Raw genomic sequence first — 16,071 nt, forward strand, 5'->3', positions numbered from 1 at the left:
GAGAGAGGAGGCAGGATGGGAAATATATGCTAATCCCCAAAGTATAATTGAATAGTGAGCAATCACCGTCAGACAAAAACACAGTTTTGGGGAGGAAAAAAAATCCGATGCTTTGTGTTTGCAACCAAGATGATTATATTATTTTCTTTATTTACAGGCTGTGGAGCGAAGGGCGAGCTCCCGCCGGGCACGCTGCACCTGCAGGCTCTGGGGCTGCCGGCGGAGCGATGCGCTCAGCCCTCGGAGCGATGCTCAGCCCTCGGCACCGCTCCAGCTCGCAGCAGCTGAGCAAAGCGCACGCCCTCGCCTCCAGCTGAAGACCTGCACCTATGGATTTCTTCTCCCAGGGGGCCAAAAAAAAATAATAATCACATTTTAAATGACTCTCTGCTGTTTGGAGTTCAGCAGAATAAACCATGAGCGATGCTGGATGGCTCTGCCCACACAAAGCCCTTTTACTAGCATAGAACCAGCAACAAATTCGGGCACTATCACACACTACAGCACTCACCGTGCGGCTGTTGCCTGTGCTAGGGGCTGAGCATCACACCCGCTCCCGTCCCCACCATCCCACCAGCAGCCCTGAAGCCTCGGCCCTTGAGGACACCACACACAGCTTGGGGAATGCTGCAAAGGGCTTCGCATCAGGTCCCCCAAGCAAAGGCTGAACCCCCAAATGACCAGATCAACACTCAATTCATCCCCTCCGACCCCAAACTGAGCATCCTGTGACAGTTTCTGTCAGGGATCACTGCAGAGACAGACAAGCTGTCCCAGTAAAGGGCAGCTCCATGGTGCGGTGGGTACCAGTTGAGACAGACTAATCTCAGCTCAAAATCTGGGGCAGGGAGGGTGCTGGCTGGCTGGCTGACACACGAATTAATATTTATAATTAAGTGGAAAGGCCCCTGAAGGGCTGCACTGCCACCTGAGTCTATGAGGGAGACTACTTCATAATTAATACACTGGTCAAACGGCTCACAGAAAGTGAGTTACCTGATGAATTTACCCCATTCTTGCCCTTTTCTGCTGGTGAATCAATCCCTGCCCTCTCTGCAGGCAGCATCATGAGTAGCAGGATGGACTTCAGGCTCTTGGGTCCAAACCCTGCTCAAGGCAGAGCCAGCGGGATCAGGTTATCCACCCTGAGGATGCCCCAGCACAGGACAGTGGTCCTGCTTTGGGGATGCCAGGGGACAGGGACACCATGCCCAAGTTCTGCCCTTGGCACAGTTGAGAGCAACCTCAAAGCCTCCCTCATCTTTGCTTGTTCTTTTCTAGGTTTCGGGGCCGTGACACAAGTGGATTGCACTGCTGCAAAGCTGCTGATCCCATCTTTCCTGGCAGCTTTGAAAGACCTGAACCCAGGCACCAACGACTCCCTGCAAACAGAAAACCTGCCTTCACCAGCCTTTGATCTGGGGGACAAAGTGATCCCCCAAGGCAACCTCTTCCTGAAGAAGCCCCCAGGATTTGGCACACAATGGAGCATCCCCTCTGCAAGCCCCTCCTGCCTCCAGCCCCTGCAATGCTGCTCGGTGGATGCGGGATTTGGCAGGGGGAAGAGATGCTAGTGAAACTGCGTTTGCACAAACGGGACGTGGTGGAAACCTAAAGCCATCACCAGGAGGTTTGAGAGCCATTCCTCCAAAGAGAAATACAGCACACACCACCAAATGGCATGGCAGGAGTTGGCTGAACTGACGCCAAAGGACAGGTCCAAGACCCTGGGGATACTGACACCCAAGCCTGGGTGATACCATCTCCCCACATGAGAACGTGGTAGAAAATAGCCCTTTCCCCTTCCTCCAAAGCCAGGCTTTTACCCCACAACTCCTCTCCCAGAGCAAGGTCTGTGGCAGCACAAAGAAATGGCATGTGGGGATATCGCAGCTTGGCCAAGGCTTTACCCCACATCCCTCCCCCACCACCCATCCCAGCAGTGCAAAGTCTTTTCCCTTGTCACCCACCCTGGTACAAGGTGCCGATGTCAGGCACGTCCCAACACCATGGCATATGGCACATGAATCATTCACAAAGCTAGTGAATTAATTATTCATCCAAACGAAAGACTGAACACTCTACTAATTGTCCTGGAAGGAAAGAGCTGGGAAGGGGGTAGGAGATAGAGCAGACATCGGGTTGTGTACATTTTTTATGATGAGGGTGGTGAGACCTTGGTCCAGGTTGCCCAGAGAGGTGGTGGATGCCCTATCCCTTGAGATATCCCAGGCCATGCTGGCTGGAGCTCTGAGCCACCTGAGCTAGTAAAGATGTCCCTGCTCATGGCAGGGGTGGCACTGGATGAGCTTTGAAGGTGCTTCCAAACCAAACTATTCTATTATTCTACATATGTGCTCTCTCACACACACAGGGTGCCAAGCACACTGTTGGGGACTGGCACCCCAAATCAAGAGAGGATGCAGCATATTAATGCTCCTGCACAGAGCTTCTGTCAGCACCCATTCAAGGACCCCTCTGCCTCCATCTCTGGACCTCTTAGAACAAAATGACCACCTAAGACAAGCAGAATTTGGGTTGCACGAGGTGAACTGAATTACAGAGGGCAAAGCATCCTCGTCTCTGCCATGGGGGAGCTCATGTGAATTGCAAAAAGGGCACAGAGTGCTTTCCAGGATGGTCATCCCAAAATCCAGGCAGCACCACAATGAGCAACAAGCCAGCCTGCCCTCCTTGTCCCCATGCTCCATCATGGCTTGCAGAGCCAGGCTTTCCTCCACCAGCACAGGCTGGTACCCCTCTGGTAAGCTCCAGGTTTGCTACAGGAATGGCAAGCACTGCCAGTGATTGTTCATTCCTGCCTTCCCTTGGCCACACTCCACCCCACAAAATCCCCAAGCGAAAACCGCAGTGCCCAAGCACTTCATCAAAGGCATCCAGGTGTAGTGATTTTTACTAAACCCCCCAAAAAACCCCAACACCGGCTTTTCCTTTTAGCAACCCTGGTGTATTTATCCAGGTTTTACAGCAGCTGCTTCACAAGGGCGTTTTGAGTTCCATTTTGCTTTTTTCTCATTGTTAGAAGTGTTCCCCCACCCCTTCACCTCTCACGTAACCTGTTATTGTATTACCGCTGCAACTGCATTAGAAAAAAAAAGTCAGCAAGGTGCTATGATGCTCAGGCATTGGAGTGCCTGAAGCACACACCCACCTGGATATTAGCAGAGGGAATTTAACCCTTCTTTCTCCATAAGCACCATCAAATATAGCATAGGATAAGGTTGGCTGCTGTGGTGTCCTTGGTCTCTATGCGTTACAGCTGATGCTCCAGTTGCTGGTGGCTGCAGGTTCTTCAACCTCTTGGGACCACTGATTAAGAGGTCACCAAGCTCCCACTGCCCTTTCTGACCATTTCTGAGCAGTTTTCCCCTTCTTTTCGTCCAGGACATGCTGCATTGAGCAGGTCACGAGTCCAGCTTCAGCACCTGGCCAGGTCTGGCTCATGCACGGGCAAGGCGAGCATCCCCAAATCCCAGGGGAAACACAGACGTTCCCCTCCCCGGCTCTGCCTCAGAACGAGTGAAGGTATTTCATGCACATTTTTGGAGGAAAAAATATTTTTAGCTGGGGGAGAACAGGCTGGTTTTTTTTCAGGCAGCAATGATGATTTGGAAACCACAGGTTATAAACAGAGCGGCTTTACAAATGTGACTATTAGTTCCCCAGTGGAAGCTTTGGCATCAGGGAGTTTTAGGTGGGCGTTGATTTCCACCGAGATGAAAAAAACCCTGGATTTATTGACACAAGAAGCAAACACCAGTTGAACTCAAGTCAGTGCCATCCATTCCTGCACAGGGTCCCAGGAGGCTGCTCACAGCAGCAGCCCCTTGTCAGGCTAATTTACACCAAGGAGAACGTGCTCAGGATATCCCATTGCTCATGGAAACCCCAATACGGTGTCCAGGACCACGATGTCATGTGCATTAAGCATCTCTCCTATCAGATATGTGGCAAAAAATAAGTCCAGTAAGGAAGAGTAATACCCTGTGTCACCCTTGGAGGGACAAGGGGCAGTGAAGGTGATGCTGGGTCCCTCTAGGATGGATCCTGGGGTGGGTTCTGCTCACGTGGATATCCTCTCTGGTCCATCATCATGGGATACGTCAGCATCCCAAACAGTCAGCGCATCCCTACACCTCTGATGCTGGCAACATCCCCTCCACCACAGCCACTGCTTCTTGCTAAGTCACAACAAGATGCCAATGACCATTAAATCTCCCAAGCTCAACAGTCTCTGCCCAGACACTCACTTATTAATCAAGAGTAGAGTTTTAGTCTGCAAAGATAATCCCAAACCCGTTGGTCCCCCGCACACGTTCCCCGTGCAGACTTCACCACCCGCCTTACACAACCTACACAGCGAGAAGCGCCAAGTGCAAACCCTCTCCCGCAAGCTGTTTGCAAGTCATTTGCCAGCCGAGGATTATTTGCTGAAGAAATTTGCCGATAATTCAGCAGATCAAACAGGCAAGAGTTTCTTGCAAGGGAGGCACAACCATGGCTTTGCCAGCACTGCACAGCAAAAGCAAGAGCTGAGCAGCACAGAGGAGCCTATGACTTGGTCCAGCTCATCCCCCAGTGACCCAATCGTCCCCAAAACTGGTCCAGGATGAAAATCTGCAGGTTTTCTCCTTCACCCATCATATAACAGAATTCACAACAGTCCACACCATTGGGTGCTGGGCCTGCTGGGGCAAAACCGGCAGGTAGCCGGGCAGTTCTTGGAGAGGGTTTCATCCTGCTGGAGCAAACCTCAGGATGCGAGGGGGGTGACAGTGGCGAAGCAGACCCCAGGGGGCTGCACATCGTCACCGGCAGCGTCAGGGGGAACCGGGCACCCCTCAGCAGGGCAGACGGCACAGCACTAACAGCCCTTCACGGACAATCGATTCCTTGGCACGAGGCCCAGCGAGGCATTGAACGGAGCTGGCGAGGCTTCTGTGAGTGAGTAATTGCCGAACGCTGACTCAGCACCGGCTCGGTTACACTCAGCTCGCCCAGAGCTGCGGAGGGCAGGGAGGGGTCCGTGGCGAATCCCCGCTCCCAGCCCAGTGCTTCCTCTTGGCCCTGGCCCCAGAGGATGCCCAGGCCAGGAGGTGGCCGATGAGCATTTCCCAGCCACCTGCCCACCTTCTGTCCAGCACCGCGAGGCTGGGACGTCTGCCCTCACTGCTAACAGGGGTGACACGTGTCCCACGCTGTCCCCAGAGATGTGAGCAGGGATGTGGCCACCTTTTGCCCAGCCCAGGAGCTCTGCCCAGCCGCTCACCCCACAGCACTGAGTATTCCCCAAAGAATCCCTTTGGAGATGCAGAAGGGGCAGCAGCATCCCCTGCGATGGCTGCACCATCCATGGGCAGCTTGTTTGCTGCCCACTGAGAAGCATCACCCACCAGCAGCACCCCAAGTCACCCTGTCAGAACAGGCACACAGGGTCCCACCTCACAGCGAGGCCATCAAAACGTTCCTGGTCACATTCTCCTCAAGCCTTCTCTCAAGCATGGTCCCAACCCACACCATTCCACCACAGACAGGCACATCCCTGACAGCACCAGCCTCAGCATTCCCCTTCCTCCTCCAAACACCCAAATGTGTGCCATGTCCCACATGATGCCGCCACCCTGCAAGCCAAAAGACAGGACTCCACAGCAAGCAATTCAGTAGAGACCCCAGGTATCTCACCTGGCTCACGTGCCTCGGTTTCCCTGGCCAGCCTTGCAGCTGATCTACACCCAGAGCTCATAAAGCGCTCAGAGATCCACAGGTACCATCTATTTGTCCACATCAAACCAGCTCCTCTGAACATGGGGTTTCTATCGGCACATAAAAAGAAATGGCCACAATTCAGGCACCCTCTTTCCTCAGGATCACTTGATGGCTGCAGGCACCCACCTGCCCTCCACACAGCAAAGGGTCCAGGGGGCTCACCCTGGGGACCTTCTGCTCAAGCTGATTGCCAGTGTTGGCTAACACAAGCCCAAATGTCTCTGCTCATTTCTATGTCACCAGCAGAGCCCATCACACCACAAGCAAGACTCAAATCTGGGCCACATCCCCGGCAGGTGACACCACCAGTCACACAATCAGCACCCGTGAAGCTCCGTGTGCCACCACCCCCAGCATCACTGCTGCACGCTGGGACGCTGAGTGAGCGTCACCTGGGCATGCAGCACCAGACAGACCTCATTCCCAAACTCCCAGCACCGGGCCAAGGCTGGAAAGTGCTTGGGAATGCAAGAAGAGATTTTTCTCCCTCCTCTTGCACCATTTGACCAAAACCTCTCCCAGACCATGTCCAATTGCTTCTCACGCCATGCTCCTACCTCATCTTCACCTCACCGCATACCCAGGTGGGTGACAGGCACTAAGTTACCAGCTGAGGAAAGCTAGATGTGATGCCTTCAGAGCCAGCCCTCCTCGCCTGATAGGGAGTTATGTTCCACCACCAACTGCCCACAGCAAAGCCAACTCAGGAGCCTCCAGCACAGAGATTGTGATGAACACCACCATCAACATCAAAACAGTACCCTGCCCCGCATCTGGAGCTTGTGTCCCCACTGGGACAAGCCCCCGACTGCCCAACCACACCAACGGCCCTGTGCCACCCAACTCACCCGCTGAGGACCACGATGAAGTCCATGACGTTCCAGCCATTGCGCAGGTATGAGCCCTTGTGGAAAACAAACCCCAGAGCCACAATCTTAATCCCAGCCTCGAAGCAGAAAATCCCGATGAAGTAGGGCTCTGTCTTCTCCTGCCAGAGAGGAAACAATGACACAGTGAGAGGAGGCAAATGCAGCAGCAGCCATTTCACAGTGACCTGACTCATGTCCCATCCCACCTTCCCCAGCCCCATCCTCTCCTTCGGCAGTTTTCCCAGCCCTTTCTCAGCCAGCATCAACCTTGGGAACAAAAAGTGGGGCTATAACCTACTCAAGTAGCACTGTCTCAATTCTGCACCCCACTTTTTAAGGGGCTGAAACCTTCCTGAGTCCTTCCTGTGGAGAAAGTATGTGACAGCAGCCACAGGAAGGCTGGAGGAGCTGGTCCTGGAGGAAACCTCCTGCTCTACCACCCCAAAACGAGCAGGAATTCACTGGTAGGATGGGGTGGCTCCCTTTGGCTGGTGCCCCTGCTGAACCACCAGACCCCCTGACATGGGGTACAGAAGGAGAGATGTGGGGTACTTACTAATCTCCGTGACATAGGCGTCTTGTCATCCTCGGGGAGGTGCTGCTCGAGGGCCAGCACGATGCAGTTGGCAATGATGGTCGCCAGGATCATGTATTCGAAGGGAGTGGAGGGGAGTTAAGGAGCAGAGAAAAAGTGGGTGATGTCCCCAGCCTTCCAGCCCACCCCTGACCGCCCCTTGTTTCACCTGCTCATTAGCCTTCACAACCACAGGAACATGCACACACACAGCTTTCACCTTCAGAAGGGTGAAGTCCACCTTGGTGCTGTTTGGAAATGAGTGGGGTAACAAGAGAACTGAGAGCCCCATACAAGACCTTCCTCACTGAAGACCTGCTGAGCCTCATCACCTCCTTCCCAAGCTCATGGGACATTAACCAACAGTCTTTGCTGGGCTGTGAACTCTCTTGGGAAAGAGATGTTGCTTGTGGTGGGAGCCCAGAGATGAACATGAGTATGAAGGTGGACAGCCGGGCTTTGGCCAGGCTGGGCTTCATTTGGAAAAGGGATGGGATGGTCTCTGGTAGTATCAGAGGCTCTCCCCAGCACTGCATGTCACTGCGATGCCGTGGCCCTGCTGCTTGCCTTCTCTCTTCCATCATGAAGCAGTGGGAGATGGGGCTTGAAGCAGGGGGTGTCAAAGGCTATCAGCAGCCCAGGTACCTGGGAGGAACCATCTGCATGGCCCGAAGAGGATGGGGCATTCCTGGCAGGTCCTGGGAGACATCATGGCATGGAGTTGGACTAGATGACCTTTGAGGGTCCCTTCCAACCCAAACCATTCTATGATTCTATGGGGTCCCAACCTGCCCCATGCTGGCATAGTAGACATGCCCTGGGAAATGAGGGTCCCTTGCCAAGCTCCCCACAGGTGGCAGGGTGAGCCCAGGCTGCACTGGGAGCTGCAGAGCACCAGGCTGAGCACTCGCAACTCAAGACACTGATGGCATCTGGGTCTGAGCTTCAGTTCAGGAAGGGTGGCAACTCCCTATGGAGTATCTGAGGAGCTGAGTGGGGATGGGAGGTGGAGGAAAGAGCAGGCTGACACCCAGAAAAGCTCCACAAACTCAGCTCCCTTCTGCCTTTTCATTCACAGAGGCCGCCAGCAGTGAGGAGGGGGTGCAGATCTCCCCCCCGCCTGGCCCACCACCCAGCCTCAAAAACAAAGCGCTTCCAAATGACAGGACGGCCACACCTTTCTGACCTCCCATCCATCTTTACCACATCATTGCAACAAAAGCCCTGTTGTCCTCAACAACAAAATTAGGTGAGATTCATTAGCAGGCAGCACACCCCTTCTCCACTCCGTGCCAAAAACCCAACAGCTACATTACTGTCACCACTGCCATCAGTGGCCACCTCAGGAGAGGTCTGTCACCTTCCCAAGGCTCATGTCTGTGGAAAGGGGATGTGATCCCACCTGGGATGGATTTTCACATAAAGAAATCATTCACACTCCCACCATCCCGAGCCAGCTGAGCCCTTTCCCACCTCACCAGGCTTCTCCAGATCCAGTGTCTTCACATTCACACCGCTCAGCCCAGAAGGTACGGAATGCCCACACCATCACCCCTGGGAAAAGGGATGATTTCCTCTTTTGTAATCTTGCCTTCTGGCTGACAAAGGCACCGAATACAGCAAGATACTTTAAATCAGTGGCCCTGAGCCCATGGGCAAGAGAAAACATCCCAGTGCTGGCCATAAGCATGGCAAACTGGAAACCATTAAGTGATCCCAGCAACAGCAACCCCATGCACACTGCGGCACCTGGGCAAGATAGGAGCAGCGCCGGGCATCAGAGCGGGTCCCTGGAGAGCCGGTGGGAGCTTAGATGTATTTAGCCCAGCAAGGAGAAGAGCCAGGAAAGATCCAGCCAAGGTATTTAAAAGGCCACTCAGGGAAATTAATGGTTGCTAAGTTAAAGGCAAACCAAAAGACAGACGGCTGCAGAGCTCGCTGCTGTGGGCTCGGACCTCGGTGTGAATCGTAAGCAGCTCCCTGTGCTCCGGGAGAAGCCAGACACCAAAAGTTTCCCTCTGAGGCTTCACACAAGTGAGGTTTTCATCACATGCCTCCTGCAAAAGCCACATACGTTCCTTGATCCCCACCTCTGGCCACACACTTCAGCTCATACAGAGACTGCGGCACTTGGCTCTGAGCCGACAGCCTATTTGGGGTCTTTTTGTTTCATTTTCCTGAAAGTCTGCAAGCAATTAGCGCAGGCTGAAAAGAAAACAGCGTGTTAGTGGGGCAGCGCAGCCAGCTCCCCAGGCGCTAGGCACATTTGCCTAGATGAGAAGTGTGGCAACAGCGCAGCGAGTCCGTCTATCCATCCCTGCACAGTTAATCCTCCTGAGCATCCTGGGCATCTACCACCACCTCCTCGCTCCTGAGGGAGGACATGAGTCCCTTGGGGGGAAACACCCAGAGTGGGTAAAACCCAACTTCTCCAAAGCCAGCAGCATGGGACCCCTGCCCGACAGCAGCTGGGTGCTCAGGACCACCTCTCACGGCTTAGCTCGCCCCTATATATCCCTGCTGGCTCTAACATCCGGCTCAACAGGGCAAGGACAATGCACACCTGTCACAGCCCCAGCACGGGGCCACATCCCCACTCCTCCTCCAGCGAGCGCCTGGCATGTGGGTCAGCAGACATCAATTCTACGAAAACAGGGCAATCGCTGCCCTAAGCACGAGGTCGCTGCCAAAAATGACTCTCCGGACCCCACTGACCCATTTTTCCAAGGACCCAAGCCTGGGTTATGGCCTCTGGAGCTGGGCGAGAGCTATAAGGCATGAACCCCATGGAAACAAGTCCCTGGAGCTTCAGCTGTGCCAGGTTTTAAGAGGCCACAGGTAAGAAAAGCCTCCCCAAGGGACAGCAGGAACATCTGGCTGAATGGGGAGAAATTTTACCCTCATACTTCACTTCGGCCAAGCAAGCATCCTCCCAGCTCAGGGCTGGAGCCTACTGGACAATGCTCCATCATTCCTTTGTTTCCTTTGCTCATTAGATGTCTAATTACACAACCTCCCAGCCACCCAAAATGCAGAGCAGCACTCGCCTCCCTCCAAGTCCAGTAATAAAACCTCATCTCCCTTCAGCCTTCCCCTCCTCCTTCGTCTGGCTTCTCCTGGAGGATCATTAGGGAGCCAACAAAAATAGGTTTTTCTTATTGATTTATCTCCTTTACCCAACGCTCTCTCCCATGCACCGTTGACTTGTTTCCTTAGCAACTCGGCCGATCCCAGTGCAAACCATACCTGCAGCTCCATGCTTCCCTCCTGGTGCGTTTGAGGTGGGGAAGGTGCCCCCAGACCATGTGGGCCCCTCCCCAGATCCATGCCCAAGCCCACATGCAGCAGGCACTGCAGGCTAACCCCATGCTTGGAGCTGGAGCTCCTTGGTGGGCCTGGCAGGAGGCTGGCAAGGAGCACACCAAGGAGATGTCCAGCCACTGGTGGATTTCTGCTTCTAGCTGTGACCCTCCTCTTCACCACCCTCCCCAACCAGGAGCCAAAAACAGCCCACCCAGAACATCTATATTGCTAACACAGGGAGTGCGTCCAGCTCTAAACACCAAAGTTGGATTTATGATGCTGATGGCATGTTGATGTAACCTCCCAAGGAGGCTGGGTGCGAGATAAATCCCTCCCCAGTTGCGGGCAAGGGCTGGGAGCTGCAGAGAAGCCCCCTCCATCTCTCCACTTTGGTGACCGCGCCTTGCCCCACTCCTGGGCACGCAGGTGGGGAAGGAGCAGAAGAGCCAGAGGAGTGAGGCCATGTGGGCATCTCTGAAAGGGCTCTTGGTGAAGCCTACTGCAGAGGGCCAGCAAAAATGGCAGAAGTGATTTAACCCCTTGCCCTGCCTGCATCACCCAGCCCAGCTCCAGCATCTCTTAGAAATTCAAGTCTCCATTTCCTACCACTCCCCAGGCTTCCCCCAGGACCTGCTGCACTGAGGGGCTTTCCCTGCTCCCCAGGTATCAACAAGAGAGAGCTTCAGCTCCTACATCTGTGGACTTCATCTCGCTGGTCCCAACCCCACCACAGCTGCCTGACCCTACACAGACCTTCCCATGCCATGTCCACCCAGGGCACGACAGGAGCAAAGACCCACCTCTTCAACATCCCCAAGGATGTCCTGACACCCTTCTTCTCAGCTCCACACTCCACTAGGAAAGCAAGTGCCTCCTCTCCAATGCTATTTCCCAAGAGAAACTCAAAATGCCAAATAGAGCCAAGACCATGAGCAGTCCTAAATCAACTCTGAGGTTCCCCAGCCCTACAGAACCTTGTCCCCAAGCGCAGGATCTTCCCCTAGCAGATAAGGCCATCCAGTGTCATCAAGTAGTTGTAGAGCTGTGGCCCTTGGGGTTGTCCCCATGCCTGCACCCTGCCACCCAGCACTCCCAGCCCATCTGTGCTTTGCTGGGGTGGACAGAAAGTGATGTCCAGAGGGACAAGTCACTGATGATGCAGGGAGCATGCAGGCAAGGTGCTCAGCCTGCCTAAACCCCACAACCACAGACTGTGCTGCTTGTGACCCCAAAATATGGTGGTCCAGTCTCTGTTAGGGGCTAAACCAAAGGTGGTGCCACCAGGAACCAGTCAGGGCAGAGCTTCTGCTGTAGGTATGTGGGTTCCTGGCTGCCACGTGCAAACAGCTCCGTGGAGAAGTATCTCCTTCTCCCCCACCTCACCATGCGCTTAAAAACTGGAAATCGAATCTCTCTCCTCTCCTTTTTTTTTTTTTCCTTAAAAAAAAAAAAAAAAAAAAAAAAAAAAAAAAAAAGATATCATGTGATTCTCCTGCCTTAACATCAGTTTTTTAACTTTGGTTGCCACAGCAACAGGATGCAACTTGGCGTCACCATGACAACAGCTGCCTCTGTTTAAATTCACCATCTGACAGGCAGCCTCGCTCTCCCCGGCTGTCAAAAAGACGGACCTGCCATTACACCTACTCGCCCCTCCCCAAAAAATACATTTTAAAATCTGATGAATGAAGAGCATAGAAAACAGCCTTGGAGGAAAAAAAAATAAAAACAATAAAGAAACATAAAAGAGATTTTCTTTCTTGGGTAGCGCGAGGAGGGAGCTGCCCAAGGGTGGCATGACATGGCGTAGCTGTTCCCACATGGAACCAAGACCAGCCAAAATCTCAGCCGGGCAAAACCAAAGGTACAGAAGATACTTGCCCAGGTGGGGCATAATGCCGCCAGGGACCCCACGGGGCAGTGCCTACAGAGCAGCAGAGATGCCTGGCTCAAAGTGGCAGTCCTCATGAGCAAAATGGTTCGAACACACGCGGGTGTGCATCCCATGGAGCAAAATCTCCACGTGTGTTGGACCAGGGACGTGCACTGGGGCTTTGCAGACACCTCAGATGCTCTTGGCCAACCCAACTGAAGATTTGTTCCTCAAAGGGGCTGAGATAAGAGAAAGTCCTCATTGAAGGGAACAGCAAGGTCCCCAGAGGACCGACGGACATTATTCTCCCCTGCTAAACCCAGGGGACAGGTACAATGGCCGGTGTGTGTCTGCAGCTACAGGCTGTCCTTGGGGACAGAGCCAGAGCCACACAATGTCATCTGGCCTTGCTGGGGTGGGAGAGGGATCTTATCCAGGTCAAATGCGATTACGCAGATAAAGAACGGAGCAGATAGAGATGAGCTGCAGCCCATCTTCGTGTGCTAACTGAATTGCAGCTTTCCAGGCAGCCAAACAAATGAAATCAGGGCGAAAGGCCTGGCCGTCAGCAGGAGAGCAGGCAGGACGAGGAGGAGTAGATGTTCCTACAGCCAAAACAGCATCGCATTTTGAGCAGGGCCAGTGAAAAGAGCAGCTCCACCAGAGGTAACGCACTGGGCTTTCCAGCGAGAAACTCGGCAAAGCCTCGTCTCCCCACGGAGCTGCATCCCAATCTCAGTTGCTCGTATTTCTCCTCCTTCCCCTCCATGCATCATCCCCTGTTTACACTGGGAAGCCAAACTGCAGAGGCTGCTGGTTATAATTATACAGTTACCCAGCAGATATCCAGGCCTGAATCACCAGTTATTTTTAGCCCTATTACCTAGTCGACTGGAGCTGGATGAAGAAGAGCCTCCACTCCCCCTCGCCCTTCACCTCAACCCCCTTGGCTTTCCTGGGTGCCATGCCCGCTCCAGAACAGGCCATGTCCCTCCCAAGGCCAGCAGTTCTCATTGACTGTGGCCAAAATCCAATACTCGCCTCCTCAAACCGCCCTCGCCCAGCAGAGATGCCATGGGCTCTGGTCCAGGCACCTGAGATGCTCGCACATTTTCCCTGGTCCTACCAAAAGGCATCAGTTGCTTGTGGAACAACTTTCCTGGCCAACCTCAAACTCATCACCAAAAAGCTTTGTCCTCCCACAAGCCCTTAAGAGCTCAAGTGGTGCAGAGGAGCTCTAAGGTGCGTGAGTTTCTTAGAAAGAGATGGCAGCCAGGCGGGGGAAGGCCAGGGATGCTCAGCTCCCGCGCCTGGAGCGCATCCGTTCCCAGCGCTCACATGGGGATATGTCACTTACTTCTGGGAAAAAATAAAATAAAATGAGCCCATCTCCCTCATGCATTGCAAATTCCAGGAAAGAATAATGCTGGGGAGTTTTTACCACGCAGTGGTGAAGCTCTAGTCTCTAGGAGACAGCGGCTGCCTGGAGATGAGACATCACACCGGCACGGGACCCTGGCCCACGCGGGGAGCACCAGGCCAGTGGCAGCACCCCTGCTCCTTCTTGCTTTAAATTAAAGCTGAAGGGGCGAGGGCCCTCCCACATCACGCTGAAAAAGCACGTGAATAATTTGGCATATTCTGGAAAAGCAGGCAGGCCGGTTTGGCCGCTGCCCTGCAGGGCTAACAGCTGAGCTGCCGCATCTCCATCCTTGCTACCGCACCAACGCTCCTGCAGCCGCCCACCGCTACCGGCAGGGGCAGATTTAGGGATGCTGTGGGGAATTCAGCCCCCCACAAGCTCCCCCTTCATCCCCAGGTCACCCCCCTAACCCTGGGGGCTTTGTGTTTCCCCAGGCCCTGCCTGGCAGAGGCTTGACCTGACATGCTGGAGCTGCAAGGGGATTATTTCCCCGGTGATGCTCAGCAGGGTGGATGACCTGTCCTGCATCCCTGCACCTGGCCGGAGGGATTTTCCCCCAAGATACCTGTTGCACCAGACCAAGGTATGGCTGCTTGGCACTGGGGCGAGCTCTCCTGTGCTCACCGGAGGAGCCAGCAAGTTCACCAACAAGTTGCAGGGAGAGAAAAAAGCAGCAGCGGCAAGAGCTGCATATAATCACCACTGCAGAAAACGGCACAGGGAGGGTCCTACAGTCAAAGCATGGCCACACTGAAGTTTGCAGGCTCAGCTCCTCGGTGGGGGCAAAGCCCAGGGGGACAGCGAGGCACCGAGCCCAAGGGGATGGGGAGCTGCGTTGTGGTGCTGGGCATTGGCCAGGGTACCCGGGGGTACCCGCAGGGAGGGCGGGAGGGGAGAGAAGCGCATGGGGGTGTCTGAAAGGACAGAGGGGTGAGGGAAGGAGTGGGGAATCTGCAACCTCCACCCAGCCCTAGAGGGGGGGTCCCTGGAATAAATCATGGTCCCCTGCGCCAGCCCTCAAGGGGCCGGGGGGCACAGCTGGAGATTTTCAGCATCATCCCCTCTGCCGCAGGGAGGGGACAGCTGGTTCCCAGAGCCACCGTGGGGAAGCAGGGGGGCTGCATGACAAAGATGGCCATGCCCTGCCAGGTGTGATCAACAGCAAAGGGGGCACACGCAGGCGGGTGCAAGAGAGGACAAAGCCACCACCCAGCAGGAACCAGAGATTCGTGGGCTCCTGGGGGTCTGTCTCCAACAGGATGGGTGTCTCCAGGTGCAGTGGGGTGACAAAACTCCAGCAAGACACTGAGGCAGAGAGGCAAGGCCACAACCCCCCAAGCCACATGCACACAGAGCACCCTAAGGCATACGGGCTTAAACCAGGATCAGAGCTCCCCTCCCTGCCAGCATGGGGGGTTTCAAACCCAAGCGTGAGGAAGGGCCAAGGGGTCTCCCTGTGGGGAGAAAGGGCTCAGCTCCCTGCCAGGCACCAAGCAGAACACAGGAGGGGAGGAAGCAGCAACAGGGTGAGGAGAGCATCCCCTGGGGACGGGGCACCCCTCTCCACACGCCGAAGGAGAGCAGAAGGCAGGCACTTACCTGCCAGCTAGTGCCACACGCACGTGTCCTGGGCGGCCACCGAGGCAAATCCGGGGAGTAAGTGGGGGGCTTGCAAGGGGCGCAGAAAGGATATGGCCAGTCGATGAGCTTCTTAGCGTATTTCCTGACTATGTTCTCTTCCGCAAAGAGAAAGAGCGATCTGTTGACGGTGAAGCAGTTCTGCCGGACGGGGATGGGGTTGTACAGAGCCATAGTCCGGGCTCTCTGTGCTTTGGTTTGCTTGAAGGGTCCTGGGGTCCCTCCTGCAGGAGCAGGAGGTCCTTGCCGGCTCCGGTTCTGGTCAGAGCCCCCATCTCCGGAGCCCAGCCTGCCAGCCACTGCCTCCCCAAAGCGAGCCATCCTGGAAGAAAACACACAGGTGAGCCAAAGGAACACCGCCAAGGCAGCAGAGCGGGGAGAAGAGTGAGAGGGGGGTTGTGGGGCGCAGTCCCAACCACAGCCCCCTCCTCCTCTCTGGATGATGCTCAGATCTGTCTCTCCTCCATCTCTCCAAGGGAGCGGGGACCCGTGTGGAGAAGGGAGAGGCAGCAACACGCGGCACCGGCTCAGCAGCACGGCATGGGGGGCAGCCAGTTGTCTCCAAAACCTCCCCCCCACCCCCCAAAAAAAAACCAGCTGGTCC

The 16,071-nt window shown here is 54.8% G+C and overlaps 1 protein-coding gene across 1 annotated transcript in view; it reads right to left on the minus strand.

Annotated features, from left to right (window-relative positions):
* CACNA1E (calcium voltage-gated channel subunit alpha1 E) overlaps positions 1 to 15,789 on the minus strand; it is a gene marked incomplete at its 3' end in the record, with an annotated part of 90,070 nt that extends 74,281 nt beyond the window's left edge. The window contains exons 1-3 of the mRNA XM_080348579.1: positions 15,523 to 15,789; positions 7,213 to 7,318; positions 6,636 to 6,775 (exon numbers count right to left, since the gene is read on the minus strand). Of these exons, the coding sequence (XP_080204705.1) occupies positions 6,636 to 6,775; positions 7,213 to 7,318; positions 15,523 to 15,788 (512 nt within the window). The 5' untranslated portion in view covers position 15,789. The remainder of the gene's footprint in view (positions 1 to 6,635; positions 6,776 to 7,212; positions 7,319 to 15,522) is intronic.
* Positions 15,790 to 16,071: the final 282 nt, after the last annotated feature.

The sequence above is a fragment of the Nesoenas mayeri genome, assembly GCF_963082525.1.
Source record: "Nesoenas mayeri genome assembly, chromosome: 8".
Lineage (NCBI taxonomy): Eukaryota > Metazoa > Chordata > Aves > Columbiformes > Columbidae > Nesoenas > Nesoenas mayeri.